Genomic DNA, 22,593 nt, shown 5'->3' on the forward strand with positions numbered 1-22,593 from the left:
TTGTTTTTTTTTTACAAAAAATACATTTCAGCAATCGATACCTATGTTATCATACATTATTACATAGATTTCGAAAATTAGTAATGTGAAGTGTAGTTAAAGCAAATTAATCAATGAGAATTTATACACTAAAAGTTGTCACAGTGGATGCCAACAGCAAGTAAAAGATGTGGGACCAATATTTATTTATATAAACAAACATGAATCGAGCTATCGTTACTGTTATCGATATAATCGCCAGCAAGAAGCACGTAATTTTGATGATTTCGTAAAACAAAAAAAACAGTTCAGTTAATTCAAAACAAATCAATGAATGAAAACGGCAACACAGCTACAGTGAAGATTGCCAGAGTGGCTGACAACGAATAAGGCGCCCCATTGAAAATGTTCTATCTGCGACGTCTCTTTACACAAGAGCTGTGTCCCGTCAGCCAAAGTGATTTGCTCGGCTGCCTGCCACACTCGCCGCACCAGTTGCAGTTGCTATGTGGTGGTTTTGCGGGTGCACCCGGACTCGACAGTCTCACTTGGTTGCACAATCTGGCGCCCTGCTTCCCACTCCGTGGTGAACAAATCCAAGTGATCCATGAACCACAGCACTTTTATCAAACACTGATGCAACGCAGCAGTCAAGCCAAAAAACGCATTGTGCTGGCCAGCTTATATCTGGGCACAGGGAAACTGGAGCATAGCTTAGTGCAGACGTTGCGACGTAGCCTGCAAGCAGAATCATCACTGCGACTCAATGTCTTGCTGGATTTTACGCGTGGCACACGTGGAGTCGCGAATTCCAAGACAATGTTGCTTCCACTGCTACGTGAATTTGGCAATCAGGTGCAATTCTCACTCTATCACACGCCCGATTTGCGTGGGATGACCAAAAGATTGGCACCACCGCGCTGGAATGAATTACTTGGTCTACAACACATGAAAGTGTATTTGATTGACGATGCTGTTATCATATCAGGCGCCAATTTGTCCAACGATTATTTCACTAATCGACAGGATCGATACATTTTAATCGAGGACAAACCGTTGGCCGATTTCTATGCCCAATTTATTGAGCGAGTGCAGGAATTTAGTTTGGCTGTGAGCGCGGATTCAACGGAGGGCTTACATAGCAGTTGGCGCATTCTTCCCTATGAGGGTACCAAGGAGCAGTTCATCAAACTGGCTAAGGAGCGTATTACCAACTTTGTGCAGGAAGCCTATCAACGTCAGGTACAGCTGAGGGCAACAGACAACAGCAGCCGCAAAGCTGATACTTGGATTTTTCCTTTGCTTGAGATGGGCCAGTTGGGCATTCACCATGACAGTGTGGTAACCAAGCAATTGCTGTCGAATTGCATAGCCGGCTCACGCCTCAAGCTGGCCACGGGTTACTTCAATTTGACGCAAGAATACATGGACACCATCACACACAAGTGCCTCGCGCAGTGCAGCATTCTAATGGCGCATCCCAATGTAAGCAGCCTATTAACTATTCTTATACATTTATAATAGCTCATTCTGTGTTCGTTCTAGGCCAATGGCTTCCAGGGCGCCAAAGGACCTGCGGGTGGCATTCCTGCCGCCTATACACTGATAGCCAAAAGTTTCTATGAGAGTCTGGTGCGTCGCCAGCAGGAACACCGTGTCAATTTCTTTGAGTATGAGCAACCTGGTTGGACATATCATGCCAAAGGGCTGTGGTACTATTTGCCTGAGACGCCTTTGCCCAGCTTGACGTTAATCGGTTCCTCTAATTTTGGCGAACGCTCCGTGAATCGCGATCTAGAGACACAAGTCTGTTTGGTCACTGATAACAAGGATCTGCGACAACGTCTGCAGGCGGAAGCGGATCGTCTTTATGATAAGTCAACGACGGCAGAGCGGCAGATTGTGCAGCGACAGGTGCCGCGCTGGGTTCAAGCGGTTGTGCGCATATTTCGCAATTTTTTTTAATGGTGTTCCTCCTTAAATGATGCATACAAAGTTCAATTTGTTAGTTACTATAGTGTGTAATGCCTGTGTCGTTTTTTTTTATTTGGAGTTGTGTTTGTGTATATTACTGTAACTTAATTAATTTTCTACCCAGTAATGCAGTAATTAAAAAGCAACCAATTTGGATTTTAAAAAGGGTGCCAACTTTTGTGATTTTTTTTGTCGTTATCGACATTTTGCTTCCTTTTCGATAGCTTTTGCAGAATTCGATCGAGGTGGCAACGCTGGAATAACGGCGCAGAATTTCTGATTTGTCTTTTGTGTTGCTTCTGACATTCGGTTACAAGCCGACAAATTGACAAAAACAAAATACGTGTTGCAATTGCGCGTCTTCTTAAGAATTTGGTATAATTTTTAAACACTGAGTAAGTTCGCCGAATTTAATGCAATTATTTATACAAACAAAAAAGAAATGATGAGGCACTTATATTTGCTAAAGTTTATTTGTATTCCTACATTTTTGTTTAGCATGAATACAACAGATGAGCAGCATCCATGGATGTTAAGCAATTACGAATATGGTGGCGGCGTCAATGCACTACATGATGAGATCGAACATTTTTACAACTATATTATATCGACGCCCACCGAATATATGATGCGCATGGAGGCGATTTGTCGCATAGAAAGCGTTGTCCTAAGCACTTGGCCTCAAGCGTCTATCGAGGTTTTCGGTTCCTTTTGCACCGGTCTCAATTTACCAGTTTCCGATATCGATATCGCAGTTAATAATTTCTATTGGCAAGGCGGTGAACCATTGACGGATTTGAAAAATGCTTTAGATTCTCGCGGAGTCGCAGATAACATAATTGTGGTGGACAAAGCACGAGTGCCAGTCGTTAAGTTTAAAGAGCGATTATCCCAAATTAAATTCGACATCTCATTCAATACCACATCGGGCGTTAAAGCCGCCGAATTGGTCAAAATGTTTATCGAACAATTTCCGGAGTTGCCCAAACTAGTGCTTGTATTGAAACAATATCTAGTTCAGCTGGGCGTGAATGATGTCTACAACACGGGTGGCGTATCATCCTATGCTCTGACGCTAATGTGTATTGGCTTTCTGCAGAAACAAGCGCTAGAGACATCGACTGCTACTAGCGGCTACAAAAGTCACAAGAAACTGGGACAACTATTGCTCAAATTCCTCGAGTACTATGGACGCAAGTTTGATTTCTACAATTATGCTATATCGGTGCGCAGACATGGCGGCTGTGTGGAGAAGACGGAACTGCTATATAATTTCGGCGGTAGCTTATCGATGTTGACTATTGAGGATCCTATCACGCCCAGCAATAACATTGGACGGAGCTCGTTTGGCGTCATGTATGTGAAACAATGTTTTCAAAGAGGATTCGCCAATCTGTCGAAGATGGTGGACTTGGATGCATCGAAAGTGAATGGCTCCATACTGGCCAAACTTATTACAATGCCTGAGACAACGATAATCTATCGGAATTGGGTGCATTATACTTTTCAGCACTTTGCAAACACTGGATATGGTTGGGGAGGAGATTTCCACTATGCCGTTGAAAGTAAATATAATGCTACGAGTATGTCAGAAAAATATAAACAAGAAGAAGAGGAGGTAGTAGAAGAGGATCTCAAAAATAATTTTAAGGACTTGTCTTTGTCGTCTCACAACAATAATGGCTGTGAAAACACTAAAGCTTAGGATTTTAACTTTATTTAGGTTATTCTTAAGTGTACTTTAAAAAAAACTACATTTCATTTTGATTTGCATATGTTACAATTATTGTAATTTTTTTGTACTTTACCATTAGTTTTTATTGCATGTAAATAAAAAAATATATATGCTTTGGATAGCAATTAAGTAATGAGCGCTATCGAAGTTTTAATAGATGATAACTTTGGGAAGCTGGTTGCAGACAGCTGACAGTCACCACTAGTGAAACTTAAAAGCTGGCGCCATATTTCAATATTCGATAACGTGGCAGCTGAGCTGTAGTTGAAGCATGCTATCGATCTTAAATTCCAGACATCGTTTTATTAATGAAAAGCAACAAATTTTGACTTGGAACGCATGGCAAGTAATTCAATTACCTCTTTACCTAACATAAATGTTTAATTATAAGTAGTGTGAATGTTATACAGCGATAGCTTTTCCAGCCGCCAAATGACATCGATAACACATTACACATTGCTGGTAAAGAAGAAGCAGGTGGAAATCAGCTGTGAGTGTTGTGTAAACGCTGGCCGTTGAAAAATTAGGCCGCACCGCATTTTTTTCAGAATTGTAAATAATATTAGTTAGTAAATACGTTGTAAATTAGAGAACATGTTGAACATATTGCGTCAACGCCATGCCGCGCAACGCTTGCTACACACGACCACAAACCGGCCCGGCTATATTGTGCTGTAAGTGTAAAATTCCAATGCAAAAAATTATGAATGAAATTGTTTGTTAACCTCATAAGCGGCATTTTTTTAGGGTGCCTGAAATAGGCGAAGAAGGGCCCTTGGGCGATGGCCTGCTATCGCCCAACGGACTGCCTGCCTTCAGTGACATCACCATCGAGATGTGTCTGGGCGCTATTGGACAACAAGCAGCGGCAGTGGAGAAGACCGTCAAAGCTCTGGAGCAGGACATACAAAGTGGCAAGCAGCTGCACAGCGTCGACATCTACAGCGAACTGGACGCGGTCACAGCACCGCTAGAGACCACTTGGGGTGTGGCCAAAGCACTCTATCTGGGAAACAGCACACTGATTCCAACGAAATCATATATGAACATTCATGAGCGTGCCCGCAATGCACGTGCCGCCAAGTTCTGCAACAAAACAGTGTACTCTGCACTGCAACAACAGCAACAACAGGGTGAGGCAGCAGACGGTGAAGCGGAGCAACGCTTGCGTCAAAAATTCTTGCTTGAGGGCAAACTGAATGGCCTGGCTTTGAGCAGAGATGGACAGGATGGTCTGAAAGAGCTGCTCACGCAGCTGGGACGAGAGCGTGGCAACTACAAGAACAAGGTTAACATGGCGGTGCATGCATTCGCGCATGTTGTGAACGATTTTCAGCTGGTACGCGATTTCCCTCAAACGCTGCTGGAGGCAACGGCTCGCGACCCCACTCAGCCGCTTGAGGGACCCTGGAAGGTAACTCTACAGCCGCAGATCGTCGAGGGCTTCCTCAAGTACTGTCCGGATCGCATGCAACGCTGGAATGTCTGGCGCGCCAATGCGCTAAAAGCATCGCAGCAGCAGGACAAATCCCTAGAGAACAGCACACATCTGGAGAAGATACGTGGACTGCGTCGACGACAGGCGAATCTTCTAGGGTATGCCAACTATGCAGAGATGTCGATGCAAACCAAAATGATTGGCAGCGTCGACAATCTCAAGCAGATCTTTGCCAAGCTGCTAAAGTTCGCGGGACCAGCGCAAAGCGTACAGCTCGAGGAACTGCAACAATTTGCCAATGCCAGCGGTGGACAGCACAAGCTGGAAGCCTACGATGTTAGCTACTGGCGTCGCAAACAACTGGTGGAAGAGCAACAGCTGCTGGAGCACAAAATCAGCGAGTTCTTCCCGTTGCCTCGCGTGCTCTCGGGACTCTTCACGCTAAGCGAGAAACTCTTCAACATTCGCATTGTGGAGCAGCCCAAAACCGAGGTCTGGCATCCGGCTGTCAAGTTCTACAACGTCTACGATGGCGACAGCAGCAACAGCTCCACGCCAGTGGGCGGCTTCTACGTTGATTGCTATTCCAAGGAGCACAAGTTTGGCAAGAACAATGGCTGGATGGTGGGCATTCGGAACAGCAACAAGTCGGCGAATCTAACGCCACTCTGTGCGCTCATCTTTAACTTCACAGAACCCAAGCCAGGTCAGCTGCCGCTCTTGGGCTACGATGACCTCCAAATGGTCTTCAAGACCTTCGGAACGGCGTTGCAGCATCTGTTGACACAAGCTGGTTACAGCGATCTTGCTGGACTCTCCAACATTGAGTGGGATGCCTCACAGGTCTCCGGTTATGTGATGAGCAATTTCCTGGATGATGCTGCCGTACTGCAAACTCTGTCCGGACATTATAGCAACGATGAAGTAATTGACACGAAGCTGGCGCAAAAGATGCGTCTGCTCAAGACCCAATTGGCTGGCTATAATCTCTGTCAGGAGCTGTATGTTGCCGATCTCGATGTGGAGCTTCATCGTTCGGGCGCCTTTTGGTTGGATGTAGTGCGTAAATTGTGGCCAGTCTATCAGTGTATGCCACTGGACAAAAAGGATGCACATCCCTGCTCCATGACGGATATCTTTGCTGGCGATTGGGCAGCTGCGCATTTCAGTCATCTGTATTCCAAACTGATTGCAGCGGACATCTCTAGCAGCTTTGCCGAACAGCGCAACGATGAACACTACGCCAACGTGGGCAAACGCTATAAGCAAACGTTCCTCAGTTACGGTGGCTCAGTGCCTACGGCGGAGGTATTCCGACGCTTCCAGGGACGTGATCCATCGGTGGAGGCGCTGCTCAAATCACTGGATATCTTTGTGCCGTCGCAGACGACAGAGAACACTTAAAGTTTTCCCCCTTTGCCAGCATGACCAGCATAATTCCTGCTTATCAGAACGCGAAGATAAGAAGCCAATATGTTCCGGGGGATTAACAAACTTTTGGATGACGCCACCGTCAAGAAAACAAACACACACAAACACACAGCAGTAATTTGTAGTTGATAGATTGTTGCTTTATTTAAATAATACTTTTAAAAATAAATTGCAGAAATTTGTAACACCAGTTTCTTCAAGGTACTCTCATTTGTCCACAAACAACACATAACAATATTACTCACAACAACCTCTCTTTGTTCCATTGTTTTTTGTTTCTTATTTCCTTTTTGTCCATTTCAAGATTAGATATTGCCATGATGATGATTTACTGCTATTAGTAGATATCCGGACAGTCACTCCAGCTTTGTGTTGTCTTCGCCTCCCAATATTTATGATTGTACACATGCATCGCGTTCTCCGATGCGTTCTCCCGCTTAAACCACAATGGCTGATAGTCTGGGACTTTGAAGCCTTGCTTTGCCTTCTCCTCGCGGACCCGACGCACCGCTCGCTGCTTCTCCTCCAGGCGCAACTTCTCCTGATTGCTCTCGTCCCACAAACCCTGCTCCATCAGTCGCTGATCGGGACGATGTCGCGAATCTGTGGGCGCCACACCATCCTCGGGTTCGTTCAGCTGGCACGCCAATGTGGTGAGGTTGTAGTACTTCTCGGACTCCACGGGCGCCGGACGTCGTCGCCAGGCCACCTTGTAGGCACCAGTGCTGTAGCTGGGATTGTCCGGAGTGCCTTGCGTGCGCAGCACAGGAGCTATTTCGATTTGCTCGTCCCAAGTGCCGCGAATCAGCCACTTGGCCTGTTTGTGACGATTGAGCACGACGCCTTTGACGCTGCGCTGTTGCTCCCGGCCGAAATAGGAGTAGGGCACGTAGGTGAGAATGCACTTGCTGCCCTGGGGTGAATTGGCATCCACAATCTCCATTTCGCCTTCCTGATCCACCCACAGTTTGCCCACAATAATGTTGTTGATGGTGGTGGTCACCTTACGCCAGGAGTAACGAGTGCCTGTCTTGGGGAACGACACGGAAAGCGGTGCCCAGAGGAATGACCTAGGAGAAGCAGAGGATTAGCAGAGGCAACGTTGTCTACGTCATCTGGAAAACTCACCTGCATGTACTTGCCACGAAACTTGCTGGTCATGGTGAACTCCTGCCAGCACTGCCAGTTCTTGCTCTCGCAGTGCAACGCCGCAATTGGCGGATGATGCGAAACCTGCTCGGCAATGCAACGCCAGCCTAAGTCATCCATGCGATCGCACTCAAAGGTCTCTCCGAGCAGCGGATTGAAAGGTTTGTTAATGCGATTCGAGGACGTGGCATAGGACGAAGCTGTAAAGGCGGCCATATAAGCCAGCTGCTCGCACTCATCCTCGCAATTGGAGGCCACATCCAAGATGTCCGAATACTCGTAATCCTCGGTCAAACGCTGCAGCATCGACAGCGGCTCATTGAAGTTAACAGGCATAGGAATCTTGGTCAGATCCTTGCCAATGCAGTTCTTCACAATGCTCCACAAACTCAGCGGATAGTTGGGTTTATCTGGCACCCGAGTGCGACGACATCTGCCCCCCTCGCTGCTCTTGGCAGGTGACGCCACCTCCACTGTGCCTGCCTTGGCCAACTCTAGAGCTACAATCCATGTCTGACGCTCCGCTTCCGAGGCTGCCTTGATGCGAAAGTTAAGATCTCCGCTGCTGTTCGTCACCGAAAATGTGCAGGCATCGACATGCTCAATGAGAGCGCCCTTCAATCGGATGGAGCCACGCGATTGCTGATGTGCCTCCGACTGATCAAGGTAGTAGCTGAGCACGCCTTGATCGAGCACGAACCAACGACGTTGGAAGCCCTTGACGAGGTTCGTCCACTTTTGCAGATAGCCCTGAAGATTGGGTTGACTCTTCTCTCGCTTGCGCACCTTTTGCGCCAATGATTTTGATTTATTACCGTCGACATTGACCTCTGTTTGGGAGGTGCTGCTGTGACCACGTTGCTGCGTTGCTGCCTCGCTCGACGACATACTCTCGACTATCGACAATCCGTTGCGAATCACGAAGCACAATTGAACGCTCTGCTGCCGAATGTTTCACTCTTTCACTCAGTCTCTGACTACATTGTTATCAAACGCCATTCGCTATTCGCTAGTCGCGGAGATAAGGTTATATTTTTTGACAGTGATTATACCTGGTATCTTGATAGGTTAGGTGGGTAGTTCGCATCAACAAGCTTTTACAATTCAAGTTGCTAATTAAATTAAGAAAAACTGTTGTAGTATTCATGTGATAATTAATAGTTTAGAGCTTAATTTCATTTGTAAATATTTTAAAAGAAATCTTAACATTAAACAACAAATTTTTGTTAGAAAGTTCACTTTTTAAAGCGTGCACTTTATCATTATCATAAAATATAAAAAAAAACTATAGTAGCTGCTATCTCTATATTAATTTTATACATACGCAGCTGTTCAATACAGAGCGACCTTCATAATCAATGTTTGGCTAGAAATACTTTTCACAATAAATTTCTTTTCTCGACCTTGAATATCAATCAAATCGTTTAGAAATATTTTCCATACGAAACTTTTTTGCGATTCAGCATTTTCTAGCAACATTGTGGATTGTTTAGAAATACTTCTCTTTATAAGCTTTTTTAGCAGTTGAAATATTTTCTAGAGAAAACTACAATCAGATAAAACCAATGAAAGTTGATAAAAACAATAATTGATAAGGTGAAAATCAGGTGCAGACGAACTTACTCAATTGCTGTGCTCGGTTTTGTCCATAAATGGAGAACAGGTAACTCAGAGTCGAGCAGAGACTCAAGTTTCGGATAGGCTCGTGAGTCAGTAGATTGCGCATTATCGCTGAGGCTGATGATGAGGTGGTGCCACTGGAATTAGCTGACGTTACGTCGATTTGAAGTAAACGAACCCTAGGTTAGGGCCTCGCGCTCTCTCTCCCTCTCTCTACCGCTCTCATCGTCTCTCTCTCGTTTTATGGGTGCTAACGAGGTAGCTTTGCTAATCAAGAGATGTTAATAGCTGGCGAGTCAAGTGTTTAATAATCGGCGCAAGTGTTCCATATTAATATCGTGTGGTCTGTGTCTCGGGATATTTTCTAATAACCACAAACAAGTCGTTTTGCTTTATTTAAAATAATACTTTAATAATAAATTGCATAAATTTATAACATTTATAACATATTCTCTCTCGTTGCATTTTTATTTAGATCCATTTTTTTTTTTGTTGCATTATTCATATTTCATTTTTGTGGTTGTTTTTTTTTTTTAGACCTAAGGGTCTAATTAGCTTTATTTTATTTTTATTTGTTATTTATGTATGTACACAACAAACCAAAAGAGGCGAAAAACAAACTAGCAATTTTCAATCGGCCAAAAAGGAAAACGTTGTTTAGAGTGAAAGCGATTTCGATTCGCATATCGATATCGCTTTTCACTATATATAATCCACACACCGTGTCGCTACTACATATTAGTATAGTAAGTGTGTTAGTTGTTTATGCTATATGGATGGTAAGGTGTAGGTGCCATAATTATTTGATAAAAGCATAGATTAAATACAAATAAAAAAACCAATGATAAACAATTTGATAAACGCGCGCTCTTCGTCGTCGTTGTCGCCTAGCCTCGCCTCGTTACAGTTCTTCCCTGTTCAATCCTCACGAGACTTGGCTCTATAAAAAACATTTTCAGTTCCAACATTTGCAGCTACTTTACAATAATTAATTTATAGTCGTATATATAATATGTAGATGTGTGTGTGTTGTGTGTTGTGTAAGTAGTTGAAAAATGTTATTACATATCGTTCGATTAGAGTTCAATAGTGTAGTTTCTTTTTTTTTTTGTTGACTGTGCTCGGGGCTTGTTTCCTTTTTTTTAGGGGGATTCGAGTGTGGGGCGCATAATTTTGAAGAGCGGATTTCGAGGCATCAATATTGAAATATAGTATATTATTATAAATATTTTCTTGTTGTTGCTGAAGTTAGTAGATATCCGGACAACCGCTCCAGTCCTGCGCAGCCTTGGCATCCCAGTATGTGTTCTTAAAGACATGCACATACTCATCGCTATTCTGCACCTTCTCCTGCTTGAACCACATCGGTTCATATGCCGGATATGGTCGTCCCTCGGCTGCCGCTGCTTCCGCTTCGGCTTCACGTTCGCGACGTTTCGTGCGCTGTTTCTCCTCCAGGCGCAACTTCTCCTGATTGCTCTCGTCCCAGGCGCCGTCCTCCATCAGGCGTTGATCGGGACGCCGACGCGCATCTGTGGGCGCCACATCATCCTCGAATTCGTTAAGCTGACAGGCCAATGTGGTGAAATTGTAGAACTTCTCCGATTCCGGCGGTGCCGGACGTCGCTTCCATGCCACACGATAGTCGCCGGTGATGTAGGTCGGATTGTCGGCATTTTTTTGCGTGCGCAACACTGGTGCGATCTCCATTTTATCATCCCAGGTGCCACGGATCACCCATTTGACTTCGTTCTTGCGATCGATGACGACACCCTTGACGGTGCGTTGAACCTCCCGACTGAAGTAGGAGTAGGGCACAAAGTTGAGGATGCATTTGATGCCCTCGGCTGCATTGGAACCCTTGATCTCCATCTCGCCATGCTGATCCACCCACAGTTTGCCCACAATGATGTTGTTCACCGTGGTCGTCACTTTGCGCCAGGAGTAACGATGTCCGCTCTTCTGGAACAGCACATAGGCGCCGCCCAGCGGGTTGATCTGAGGGTTGAATTAGGGTGTTTTTAGTTGAGCTTTTATTCATGGCGATGCAAAAAGATTGATACTTCTATAGGCTTGATAATTTGCTTTGATCGTTCAAATTCAAATGGCATGACCCCTAAAAATCTCATCAATTAACCTCCTGATTTTCTTTTCGATAGTTAGAACATTCAATTAACTTATTCGTAGCATAATTTTTTATTGATGTCGACTTTAGTATGGTTTGTCAGTTCAGTTTAAGTTCAGAGCGCTCAGCATGTGACTTTTTTGTCGTCACTTGTGACTATCTACATTTAAAACAAACTCTGACACTTGAAGCCAGTAAAAACTAGTGAGAAACCTTGTAGAACATTTTAGATGTCAATGATTTAATATTTCCTAAAATAAACTTGCGTATTTAATTACAGTAATTCATAAAATACATTTTAAAATATACTTTCAACGATGTTTGATTATTATTAGTGAATTAAAGGAAGTCTCAAAATGTTGACGAAGACAACGAGCTATCTATAGAGTCTCTATCTCTTATGATTGCCAACTACTAACTTGGAATAATATATAATTAAGGCAGACGACTAAAGTCCAAGCTTGATTTTAGTACACCCTATTTCTATAGGAATATCATAATTCCATGAACATCTCATTTCGTTATTTATTGGTTAAACAAGTTGTTATGTAGAAAATTAGGTTTTCAAATGTTTTTTTTACAACAATCTTTACAATAAAAGAAAATGTGGTTCCATTCTTAACTTTGCAGCTGTTTATACTATGAGGTCTGCCTGTTAAGCTCATTTTATGGCTGGTTAAGCTAATACTTAATCACCTTAAGTGAACGGGTCTACGCCACCCACTGATAATAACTATAGTATCACGATGTTCATACGGCCTGTTACACTAATTTTAAGACTGACTAAGCTAAGCGAACCTTTTAAATAAACGCAGCCTATCAACAGTTAATGACTGATTAGGCAAAAATATATATATTTTTAACAGGGTGATTATGCTGATGGAGCCTCTAAATTGAGAAGGTCGATAGTATTGATAATACCTCGACATTATTACTGTCTCTGTCTGGGGACTGAATAAAATTACCCAATGAAACTCATAGTCGAAGCGATGTAAGCAATTTATCGATAGTAACTAATGAACCTATCGATAGTAACTCGATGATCGGTTGAAAATAGAAAGGAATACTAACCTGCACGTATTTGCCGCGAAACTTGCTGGTCATGGAGAACTCCTGCCAGCACTGCCAAGTGCGTCCCTCGCAGTGAATGGCAGCAATGGGCGGATGATGTGAAACCTGTTCGGCTAACGAGCGCCAACCCAGATCCTCCATACGATCGCACTCAAAGGTCTCCCCCCAGCAGTGGATTAAACGGTTTGCCAGTGCGATTCGTAGTCGTTGCATATGCCGAGGCTGTAAAGGCGGCCAAGTAGGCCAACTGCTCGCACTCATCCGTGCAAGCGGCGGCCACATCCAAGATATCCGCATACTCATAATCCTCTGTGAGGCGTTGTAGCATCGACAGTGGCTCATTGAAGTTGACGGGCATGGGTATTTTGGACAGATCCTTGCCAATGCAGTTCTTCATAATGCTCCACAAGCTGAGAGGATAGTTGGGCTTATCTGGGACTCGTGTGCGTCGCACCTTCTGCGGATTGCTGCTCGAATTTCTGCTCGGTCGCGTGCTTCTGGGCATCTCGTCTTCTTGGCGTTGATTCGAGACACGATCGACGGCATCTTCGTCGTCGCCGGACGCCATGCGAATGGCGCTAATGAGGCACACTTGCTGCTGTTGCACGTTGCTGCGCTTGGTTTCGTCGCTCTCCGACGAGCTGCCGGTTTGACCCTCGGAGCCTTCCACATGATCCTCAGAGCTGCTGCGTCGATTGTTCAGCTTGAGAATGAAGGCACCGCCGTTATCGGGATGCTCCTCAGCATCAAAGAACTCCGTCTCATCGTCGCTGGTGAGCCCTGCTCCAGCTGCGACCACAGCTGGCGGAACGTTCTTGCTACGACGCACCATCACCGCTGCTTGTTCCATTTGCGACTGCTGCTTTGCCATCTGCTCAATTATTTCCTCGAGTCGTTGACGCTGTTCGCGTTCGTGATGTAACATCTTCGACCATTTTTGGCCCTGCGATTCGGCCGAACGCAAATAATCGTTGCCGGCATTGATCATGGCATTAGAGGTGATTCTAAAGAGCGTGGCGCGCTCATTGACAATCTTTGTGCGACTGGCCAGCGATTCCTCCTCATTCGATTCGAGATCATTCAGCGCACGCTGCAGGGCAGCGCCATGTTTGGTGATCAGATCGTAACAGGTGCGCATGTTCTCCAGTCTTTCGGTTAGATCTCTGACCACTGCATAGATCTCCTGGCTGGGCACCACTTGAGCCGTCTCCTCGGCCTCCTCCTCCTCGCTCTCGATGGCGCGTATTGCCTTCACCTTGGCCAGTTCCAGCGAAGTGACCCACGACTGACGTTCGACCTCATTGGCGGCCTTGATGTGAAACGTTTGTGTGCCGCCATTTGAGATGACAAACGTGCACGAGTCCACAGTGTGTATGAGAGCACCATGCAACGAAATGGTACCGCGACATGTGTGATTGATCTCGGACTGATTGCGATAATAGCTGAGCACGCCCTTTGAGAGCACAAACCAGCGTCGTTGGTAGCCCTTGATGTAGTTGGTCCATTTGAGCAGCCAGCCCTTCATTTCGGGATCACCACTGCCTTTTTCTGGTTTGCCTGCAGCTGCAGTTCCGCCCGCCACACCCCCTCCTGCGGCTGCTGCTCCTCCTGCGCCTGCTGCTGCGTCAGCCATGCTAGCAATCGTTGTGTCCCGTTGCCGCTGCTGCTCCGCCCGCTTCTCGCGTCGCGTCGTCGTCGTCACCCACCGTGGCAATTTTAATTGTTTAGCACTTTGCGCTACTTGCGACGACTTTAAACGCCACGTACAAAAAAACTGCAACTTGGGGCCGCTGACAACAACAACCACAAGCACAGCAACAACAACACCACCAACTTCCCAATTGGAAATCAGCTAGCAATTTGTTTTTTTTGTGTTTTCAGCCAGCTGCAACTTCTGGCATTATTGTTATTATTTAGGGATTATACACATCCGCACCACACACAACGTTGCTGCAACGCCAACAGCAAAATCGCGTTTACTTTAAAATTTCGTTTACTTTAGCGGCAATTCTTGCCAACCTATTTTTTTTTCTGCACAAAAATATATAAAGAAACTATGGAAGTCAAGTGCGCATTTGTGTGCGTGTGTGTCGTTGTGTGTGTGTGTCGGTGTTTGTGTGTGAGCTAGTTGAAATGTGACCGTTGCTGGCAAAGCCAAATATGCTCTTATTTGGTCTATTTGCATTTTTGCTGAATTCGCTGGCTATGCAATTGTTTAATACAATATTTATCAGCTTTTTTCAAATCGACACAATTTCCATAACATGTTTTGAGCTAAATTAGTTAATTGAATACATTACACAATTGTCAAGAGCATAGTAAGTTTTGTGGGGCTGCCAACTGCGTTCGAAAACATACTAAGCAGAACTAGCAAACCTGTTGGGCAAGGCGCGCAACTTCAAATATTTGAAATTATCTGTGTCTTTATATAGGCAACTCCAAAACCGGCAGGTAAACTAATTGTTAATTGCCAAAAACCAACAATTGAAAATTGCCAGATTGTGGGCTGTTATGTGAAAGTTGACTTTTAAGTTCACACTCGCATGGGTGGCCCACATACAAACCAACACTCACGCACAACAATGACTCATATTGGCAATGAAATAAGTAAATTTAATTGGTTTACTTTCTCACCCTCTCTTTCTAGTATTTACTAGCATTATTGTATAATGGTGTACATAGATTAATCAAAAACATATATATGGTAGTTAGTCAGTGCTCTGATCGCGTCAAGGTTCTCAAGGTTGTTCCAATTTCTCATCACTTCTTGTACTCGGACCAGGAATAACGAAACGTCGCTATCATGCGGTAAAGGCTGTAAATACAAATTTGGTCATAAAAAGTTCTTTTACTGTGGACGGAAAACACTCAACACACACACTCACTAAGTAAACACATAGATATAAATGCATATGACTGAATCAGTCATATCCAAGGGACAGGTATAACACAAGTTGAATCACACTTACACACACAGAGAGAGACAAAGAAGAGTAAACAAATACAACAAGTCACCACATAAAATACATATGTGTATACATATGTATGTATATATACAATAAATCATTTATTCGTAGGCAGTTCTTGCATAATATAAATTAAATATATATGTATGTATATAGTTACAAGTAATTTAAAAATACAAAATACAGTTTTTCATTTTCATAGTTCTTTTTTGTTTCTTGTTTTCTGTTTTTTTTTTAGTCCCTGACGGCACTTTTCACAAAACATTTCGAGGTTTGGATTTGGATGATGGATGGGATAGATGGATTATGAATACATATATTTTTAAACGCTTCGCAAAAACAAAAACGCAACAGTTTAATGATCGATGCAAGTACCAAGACTTTATAGATATGCACACAAAGAGAGAGTGAGATAGACAAAGGAGGGAGGGGTGTGGTGTGGGTGGGTTGTGTAACGCAAAAATGAAGAATTAAAAGCAGAAATACATAAAATAAATACAGAATAATAATAATAGGCAAGTGGCGAGCTGACAAAAGCAAATTTTGTGTATCTTTAGGATTGCTTAGTTACTATTTTATGAGTGTGTGAACGTGTGTGTGGCTGTATGTATGTGTGTTTGTGTGTGTGGGTGAGAGTGTGTGTTTGTGTATGCGTAGTAAATAGAAATATAGTATTTTTCCTTTACATGGTATTGTATGCAGCGGTGTTGAAGCTTTGCTTTGGTAAACTTAGCCTAGTGAGTGGATGCGTTTTTCCATGCTGCGCTAGACGACGATGCTGCACTTGTTGCTGCTGTTGCTCCATGGCGTTGTTATGTTGCTGCTGTTGATGTTGATGATGATGCTGTTGCTGCTGCTGATTCAGATTGTGACGGGCAGGAGCGGGCGGTGGTCGATTCTCGCTGTAATCGTGAGCTCGATTCGACAGCGATCGATCGTAATAGGAGCGCGGGCGTGGCCTAAAGCTAAGCATATTGCTATTACTGTTGCTGGCTGTTGTTGCTGCTGCTGCTGTTGCTATTGTTGTTGATGATGCGGCGGTGATCGTTGCGGTGGTGGGTGGCGACGGCAGTGTTGTGGCGACAGCAGCTTGATTGTTACTACGAGAAGTGGTTTGATATTTATGCACTAGACCTTTTACATTACGATCACAAGTTTCGCTTACGCTGGAGTCGGATGAATTGGCTGATGCCGATGCTGATGCCGATGCCGATGCTGATGCACTGGACGACGATGCACTGCTCGAACTGGCAGCCACATTGTCCACCAACACATGATCCACATGCTGTGCCACTGGCGATGAGGGCAGTGATTGATGTGTCGCTTTCTTTGTGGCATTCGCATTTCCAGCTGCCGCTGCTGCTGCAGTTGTTGTTGTTGTTGACGCTGTTGCAGCTACAACGTTGCTCGTCCCGCCTCCGCTGGCTCCTCCGCCCACCACTGCTGCTTTGGCTTCAAAGTTCTGCTTGAGTATTTGCACATTGCCCGATATACGCTGATCCTCAGCCACGGCCTGACTTTGTGTGCGCAACACAACCACCAAATCGGCGGATGTATTCTTGTTCTCAATATCGCTGGTGTGCATCAGCTCCTCGCTGTTGCAACGCATCGGTTGCCGCTGTCGCGTGCTGCCCACCGACGATGCACTGCGAAACAGATTGGCACTCTTTTTCTCTCCAGCTGTCGCCGCCGCTGAAGTCAACTCATCCAGCTCGTTCTCCTGACAACGCTTCTTCAACCCAGTGTTCTCTTCCAGCTTCTGCTTGGTTCGTTTCACAGTGCCCAGTTGCGATGCTGCTGCTGTTGTTTCGCTGGCATTGCAATTGCTTGCTGTGCTGCAAGTGCTGCTGCTGCTACGCTTTAGATCCTGAATTTCACCCTCGAAAATGGCGGTTGTATTGCGATTGCTATCGTAATAGCTGCAGGAACTCGTCCGCAGCGGCAAACTGCTGCGATTGTCGCCCGATCCCCAGCTGGCATGACGCGATGGCAACTCCCTCTGACGCGGTCCTCGAGTGCGCACCACAGCAGCGCTGGACGTGACTTGGGATTGCTGTTGGGGCACCGCATCGAGTATAATGCCACCGCTGGGACCAAACGATTCCGTCCACGATTGTGTTTTGCGACGCTGACGTTTCTCTCGCTCCTCCACTGGCGTCGCATTGCTGCTGGTGAACACCTCCGATGAGCTGGAATCGCGTCGTGTAAACGATGTTTGTGTTATCAGCTTGGACAGCGATGTCCAGACGGTACCTTGCGATTGCTGGGGTTGCTGCGATGTTTGTCCTGTTGGCGCCTGAGCCGCAGATTGTTGCAGCTGCGTCTGCAGACTGCGACGCGGCGGCTCCTGATGGGCCTCGAGATCATGGACACGCGTACGTACCGACAGCGGTGTGTGCTTCTGAATGTGCAGCACCTGATTCTGAGTGACGCTATAGTTCTCACCATTGCTGCCCGGGAATCGCATGTTTTTTGGCTCCTCGGCCACGCTGCGTTCGGGTGTTAAATTCTCCATGGACTGGCTTTGCTGTTTGGTCACCTCAACGGCACTTTGGGTCTTCGGCGATGTGCTGCTCGAGCGTCGCAACATGCGTCGCTGTTTTTGTGCGCTGCTCCTGCGATGCTGATGGCCGCGATGGCCATGCTGGTGATGGCTATCCTCTGGCTCTGGTTCTGTTCCCGTCTCAATGGTCGACTTGGATTTGGCCTGATTGAGTGCTTGAATCAATGGCGTTGGTTCGCTGCCCGGCAGCAGGCGTGCATCCTTTGTGCTCTTCAAATTCGTCTCACTCTTGCTGCGCTGCAGCTTCTCCTTGTTCTTCATGGCATCCAGCATGCCGCTGTACGTCTCCAATTGATTAAGAAAGTTCTTGTTCGGCTTAATGCAACTGCGACGCTCCTTCACATGCTGCAACGCACGTTGAAACTCCCATTTGTAGGCCTTCATTGCATAGGCAATAACCACTGAAGCCGAGCGACTTACGCCCATCTTGCAATGCACCAGCACCTTGGAACCTTCGGCCTTGGCACGCGATATATAGCGAAATGTGTCGTCCCAATACTTGAGCAGATTAGTCTTCTCATCGTCATAGACACGCACATTGAAGTACTCGAAAGTGCCGGGAAAGAAGTTATCAATCTCTCGCGTTACATTCAGAATGTGTCGCACACTGTGAGAAGTTTAAGTTTAATTTATATATCTATTGTAAATTGGGAATACTTACCCATTCTTTTGCAACTCCTCCAGATTACTGGCATTCCATTCCGAACCCAAATAGACGTGCTCAAATATTTTGGTTGGCGCATCCATTTGACCCAATATCAACAGCATTTCGGCATCGATAAATGACTTGTACTCGCCCAGATCCATGTCCAAAATATCCTCGAGGCGTCCTCGTATATACTTGGAGGTGACCTCATCCAAGTCCACCGACATCATGATAGCTTTGAGCTTCATTTTAATGACACTTTCAGTTTCCTCCTTGGCGGTTGGCCTGCAAAATAAAACGAATATAAAAGATGATCTACTAAAATTGAATTCTGTATAAACTTACTTGTTTCTTATGGCATCTGGTGAGGGGGGGCGACGACTCTCGAGCGCATCCATGGCATTCCATTCGTTTAAACACGACTGATCGGACTCTATGCGACTTTCGTAGCTGGTTAACCAATCGTGCGACGGTCCGCTGGGATAGAAATTGTTTTCACGAGCCTTTCGAGACACTTTGTGCAGCGTTTGCAGCGCCGACCTGCCGAAAGCCAATTAAAGATCATTAGGAATTGCATTTTTAATAGTTAATTGTGGTCTGAACTTACCACATCGCTTGCACCGATACGGGCTTAAATATGTGGGTCTTCTCGTAGACGGCGACGCTAAAGCCGCTGTAGATTATAATCGAAAAAACATGTGCGATTAGATTTTGATTTATTACTTTTAAGTGAAGAAATGTGCAACTCACCCGTCACCGTCCAGGTGAATGGTGGTATCAGCGAGTATGGGCACAACCAGGCCAATGGTGGTGCGCTCGTTGCAGTCAATGCCCAGCAGACATGACTCCTCCATGCCTGAGGTATTCTTGTTGTTATCGGCACCCTCTCCAACTCCAACTCCTACTCCTCGACCATCTGCATCACATTTTAGGCTTTGACGATTGGCATTGCTCGACGACAGACGCTTCGCTGCTGCCTCCTCCTGCTGCTGCTGTGTTCTGTGACTATCCACGGATAGCTGGCGTTGTGCAACAGGTGTACCAGGAGTCTGTGCTGATGTGCCACTCGTCGTCGTCGCTGTCGACGTTGTCTTGACCGAATTGTGACGCATGATTTTGGTGCGTCGCTCGCCGGAAGCCGCCGTGCGGCAACAGCTACGCGAGGCAATCACAAGATAACGCGTTCGATTCGAACGCTGCGACTCCAGTTTAACAGCCTGTACAAGAAACAAACGATACCATTAATAAGTTGTTTATCACAATCAAAACTCATTGCTTACCATTTTCAAGGTGTCCTCGCGTTGCAGCAAATAGAACATGGACTGCAGATGCAGCTGAATGTCCGAGTTGTTGCTCTGCGTGCTGTTGCTGGAGCGCGTGGAGTCTGTGCTGAGGCGTCGCTCAGCATGCTGCGGTATATCCTTAAGCGCCAGGACCAAGGCGGTGCCTTTGCCAGCAAAATAACATTCGCTGCGTTCGCTTTTGTTATTGCTATTACCCTCATCGTCTTCGGCCTCGCCATCCTGTCAAAGAACATTATGATTATTTTTATGATAGTTTTTAGTGCGTTTTAATGTGGTGGGATTTTTCTGTAATCTTTGTATGGCAAAGTGACTCACACAACTCACCCAGCGCTCTACACAAAATATAATATCTGATTGTGGCATTTTGGAGAGTTAAGTGAAATTCATAACGCCGCAACGCCAACATTGATGATGAATTGCCGCCGTATTATTAAAAGCAACAAATAGAAAGAGAGCGAGAGCGAAAGAGAGCGTGCAACACGGCGATGGCAATGTTTACAAAATACAAAACGATAATTGCCAGATGAATAAAATTCCAAGGGCAGCCCCGCGGCCCGTTTCAAGGTCTTGAGAACTATTTTTGGGGGCGGGACGACAAGAATAAGACAACAACAACAACAAAAATCGCAAAGCGACGTTGACAAAACTACAAATAAGGCAATGCAAAAATGTTTTTAATATTATTGGAAATGGGAGAGGAGAGAAGAGAGGGCAAGAGCGAGAGAGAGAGACAGGCGGACGACAGCTGCGAGCGACAACGACGACGTCGCGACGTCTGCTCGGATTTGCTTGAGTTACAACAAATTAATAATAACAACAACAAAGCGAACGAACAATAAACAGATGCGCGAATCGTGGCGCGACTGATGATGATGATGTTGATGACGCTGTCAAAGCCGCCCACAAGACAAACTGCAAATCAGAGAGAACCACCGAGAGCGGGAGCAATGAATTGATGCGAATTTTACATGATAGCAAAATTGGCCATATGGATGGTTCATATAACAAAGGATCATACAGTGCCTGCCAAAAAAGCGGAACACGCACAGGAAGTATTTAAAAAAGGCGTTGACGCAGCCCTAGCACCTTTTGCCCCAAACCACAGACAGGGCTGCGTTAACAACGCGTAACCAAAACAAAGCAAACTCAATGGAGAGAGCGAGTTAGTGAGTGGGTAAGAGAGAGCGAGGGAGAGAGAGCGAGTGTGCTTCACTACCGCAATCACACACACGTACACATATCACACGCACACAAAGAGAAGCACTTACAAACAAAATGCGTAGCTGTTGCAGCTGCGAAAATTGCACCTTGCCTAGAAATGGGGCAACTTACAGCACTATTTTGTTGCGTTGCGCCCACTTCCCACTTCCTGTGCGTGTATGTGTTTGTGTATAGAGAATAAGAGTAATGAGAACTCACCGAATTTGAGCATGAGCCCGCCACACTTGGCGAACGCTGCACTGTCACTAGCGCCATTGTCTGTTGTCTGTTTGTTGGTTTGTTGGGTGTTGCTCCTTCTGCTTCTACTTCTGTATCCAAGGCCTTCGTTTTTAGGCCCTAAACTGGCCGCGTGTTTTTTCTTCTCTCAATCCTTTTGCGAGTTCGTTGGGCTGTGCTCTGTCTGTGTGTATGAGTGTGTGTGTGTGTACGTTGAGTCAAGTGTTTTGGGGCGGGGGGCGAAAATTCACAAATGCATTTTCATTTTGTCGACGTCGTTTCCTCTCTCCGTTTTCGTTTTTTTTTTGATTTGATTTGGTTTTGCACTCGGCACTTCTCGTCTTGTCTAACTTAAAAAACACTAAGAATATGGCGGGGCGCGATCGACTGAATTGCGAAAAAAAAAACATGCACGCGCCCGATTCACACGATTGACACAGCGCACAATGATATACGAACAATTAATGATAAATATGTTATTACAAAAAATGTATTTTCGTCAAAAAAAGAGCGAGCGAGAGCGAAAAAAGACCGTTCAGCACAACGACGACGCCATATTTAATAGAGGTGGAGGAACATCGATGTAAAAATCGATTACAAATCGATGTCTATTGCGGGCAAATAATATTTTTTGTTAATTTAGGTTTCAAAATGTTGTTGTCTTTCAAGGAAATTATTTTTTATTTTTTAAAAGTGGAGTTTTTAAGCTGCTTTGCTTGTCAAGGAGGGACCAAAGGTAGACACAAAAGCTCGCGAATTGGGATTGCACAAGATTTAAAAAATGTACGGTAAAATACTGAAGTTATGGGTTTCGGTATCCTCCATTCGGTACATGCTAACTGTGCACTTTACTCATTACAGAAAATAAGAAATAAACAATGGAATGAATATGTCTTATTGTAGATTGCATTCTCCTTAAAAATTTTATTTTTAAAATTGTGCTTAAAACTCAGCTTAAAAATACTAAAATATATACTTTTTGTACTTTTTTGTTTATTTCTACAAACAAAAATTTGTTATGCCATCTTACAACTATGACTTTTTAATATACTTATGTGATATGTCTCTGCTCAAAACCGAATTGTTATATCAATAATATTAATTTAATTTAAAACTAATCGAATATGTTTTTAACGAAAGTTGGCAGCATCGCCC

General features: G+C 44.9%; 6 protein-coding genes and 1 long non-coding RNA gene across 10 annotated transcripts; 4 read left to right on the forward strand and 3 right to left on the reverse strand.

The window, feature by feature from the left end:
* The first annotated feature begins 51 nt into the window (after positions 1–51).
* LOC133836175 (CDP-diacylglycerol--glycerol-3-phosphate 3-phosphatidyltransferase, mitochondrial) lies at positions 52–1,992 on the forward strand. The gene is made up of 2 exons (XM_062266504.1): positions 52–1,464; positions 1,525–1,992. Exons 1-2 carry the CDS (start codon positions 385–387, stop codon positions 1,942–1,944), a joined length of 1,500 nt encoding a protein of 499 aa, XP_062122488.1. The 5' UTR covers positions 52–384; the 3' UTR covers positions 1,945–1,992.
* A 212-nt stretch (positions 1,993–2,204) lies between these two features.
* LOC133836176 (inactive non-canonical poly(A) RNA polymerase protein Trf4-2) lies at positions 2,205–3,825 on the forward strand. Of its 2 annotated transcripts, none has more exons than XM_062266506.1 (2): positions 2,205–2,348; positions 2,452–3,825. In XM_062266506.1, exon 2 carries the CDS (start codon positions 2,453–2,455, stop codon positions 3,656–3,658), a length of 1,206 nt encoding a protein of 401 aa, XP_062122490.1. In that variant the 5' UTR covers positions 2,205–2,348; position 2,452; the 3' UTR covers positions 3,659–3,825. The 2 variants fall into 2 exon arrangements, with proteins under 2 accessions (XP_062122490.1, XP_062122491.1); XM_062266507.1 differs by having other exon boundaries at positions 2,238–2,348; positions 2,423–3,825.
* Positions 3,826–4,150: 325 nt separating this feature from the next.
* Positions 4,151–6,747, forward strand: LOC133836171 (oligopeptidase A). Its single transcript, XM_062266498.1, has 2 exons — positions 4,151–4,362; positions 4,436–6,747. Exons 1-2 carry the CDS (start codon positions 4,283–4,285, stop codon positions 6,528–6,530), a joined length of 2,175 nt encoding a protein of 724 aa, XP_062122482.1. The 5' UTR covers positions 4,151–4,282; the 3' UTR covers positions 6,531–6,747.
* A 15-nt stretch (positions 6,748–6,762) lies between these two features.
* LOC133836173 (oxysterol-binding protein 1-like) lies at positions 6,763–8,765 on the reverse strand. The gene is given in 3 exon segments (XM_062266501.1): positions 6,763–7,605; positions 7,607–7,627; positions 7,686–8,765. Coding segments are annotated over 3 exon segments (1,641 nt in total). The 5' UTR covers positions 8,595–8,765; the 3' UTR covers positions 6,763–6,894.
* A 1,037-nt stretch (positions 8,766–9,802) lies between these two features.
* Positions 9,803–14,566, reverse strand: LOC133836170 (oxysterol-binding protein 1-like). Its single transcript, XM_062266497.1, is given in 3 exon segments — positions 9,803–11,324; positions 12,523–12,687; positions 12,689–14,566. Coding segments are annotated over 3 exon segments (2,382 nt in total). The 5' UTR covers positions 14,156–14,566; the 3' UTR covers positions 9,803–10,574.
* Positions 14,382–21,984, reverse strand: LOC133836167 (protein phosphatase Slingshot). Of its 3 annotated transcripts, none has more exons than XM_062266492.1 (8): positions 21,421–21,984; positions 19,978–20,220; positions 19,448–19,914; positions 19,305–19,370; positions 19,043–19,237; positions 18,713–18,982; positions 16,175–18,658; positions 14,382–15,337 (listed from the first exon to the last, which is right to left on the reverse strand). In XM_062266492.1, exons 1-8 carry the CDS (start codon positions 21,475–21,477, stop codon positions 15,283–15,285), a joined length of 3,837 nt encoding a protein of 1,278 aa, XP_062122476.1. In that variant the 5' UTR covers positions 21,478–21,984; the 3' UTR covers positions 14,382–15,282. The 3 variants fall into 3 exon arrangements, with proteins under 3 accessions (XP_062122476.1, XP_062122477.1, XP_062122478.1); XM_062266493.1 differs by lacking the exon at positions 21,421–21,984 and adding an exon at positions 20,326–20,379; XM_062266494.1 differs by lacking the exon at positions 14,382–15,337 and having other exon boundaries at positions 16,437–16,588; positions 16,654–18,658; positions 21,421–21,983.
* Positions 15,270–15,937, forward strand: LOC133836178 (uncharacterized). Its single transcript, XR_009893688.1, has 2 exons — positions 15,270–15,410; positions 15,727–15,937. It is a non-coding gene; the product is annotated as an uncharacterized LOC133836178 (long non-coding RNA).
* Positions 21,985–22,593: the final 609 nt, after the last annotated feature.

Source organism: Drosophila sulfurigaster, chromosome 2R, assembly GCF_023558435.1.
Source record: "Drosophila sulfurigaster albostrigata strain 15112-1811.04 chromosome 2R, ASM2355843v2, whole genome shotgun sequence".
Classification (NCBI taxonomy): domain Eukaryota; kingdom Metazoa; phylum Arthropoda; class Insecta; order Diptera; family Drosophilidae; genus Drosophila; species Drosophila sulfurigaster.

Bases quoted from the DNA above. Each gene is read 5' to 3' on its own strand.
- LOC133836175 (XM_062266504.1), top strand. From the start codon at position 385: ATGTTCTATCTGCGACGTCTCTTTACACAAGAGCTGTGTCCCGTCAGC. The intron at 1,465-1,524 runs GTAAGCAGCCTA...TGTTCGTTCTAG, and splicing joins TTCTAATGGCGCATCCCAAT to GCCAATGGCTTCCAGGGCGC.
- LOC133836176 (XM_062266506.1), top strand. From the start codon at position 2,453: ATGAATACAACAGATGAGCAGCATCCATGGATGTTAAGCAATTACGAA.
- LOC133836171 (XM_062266498.1), top strand. From the start codon at position 4,283: ATGTTGAACATATTGCGTCAACGCCATGCCGCGCAACGCTTGCTACAC. The intron at 4,363-4,435 runs GTAAGTGTAAAA...GCATTTTTTTAG, and splicing joins CGGCCCGGCTATATTGTGCT to GGTGCCTGAAATAGGCGAAG.
- LOC133836167 (XM_062266492.1), bottom strand. From the start codon at position 21,477: ATGGCGCTAGTGACAGTGCAGCGTTCGCCAAGTGTGGCGGGCTCATGC. The intron at 19,915-19,977 runs GTAAGCAATGAG...TTTCTTGTACAG, and splicing joins GCGAGGACACCTTGAAAATG to GCTGTTAAACTGGAGTCGCA. The intron at 18,659-18,712 runs GTAAGTATTCCC...AACTTCTCACAG, and splicing joins GAGGAGTTGCAAAAGAATGG to TGTGCGACACATTCTGAATG.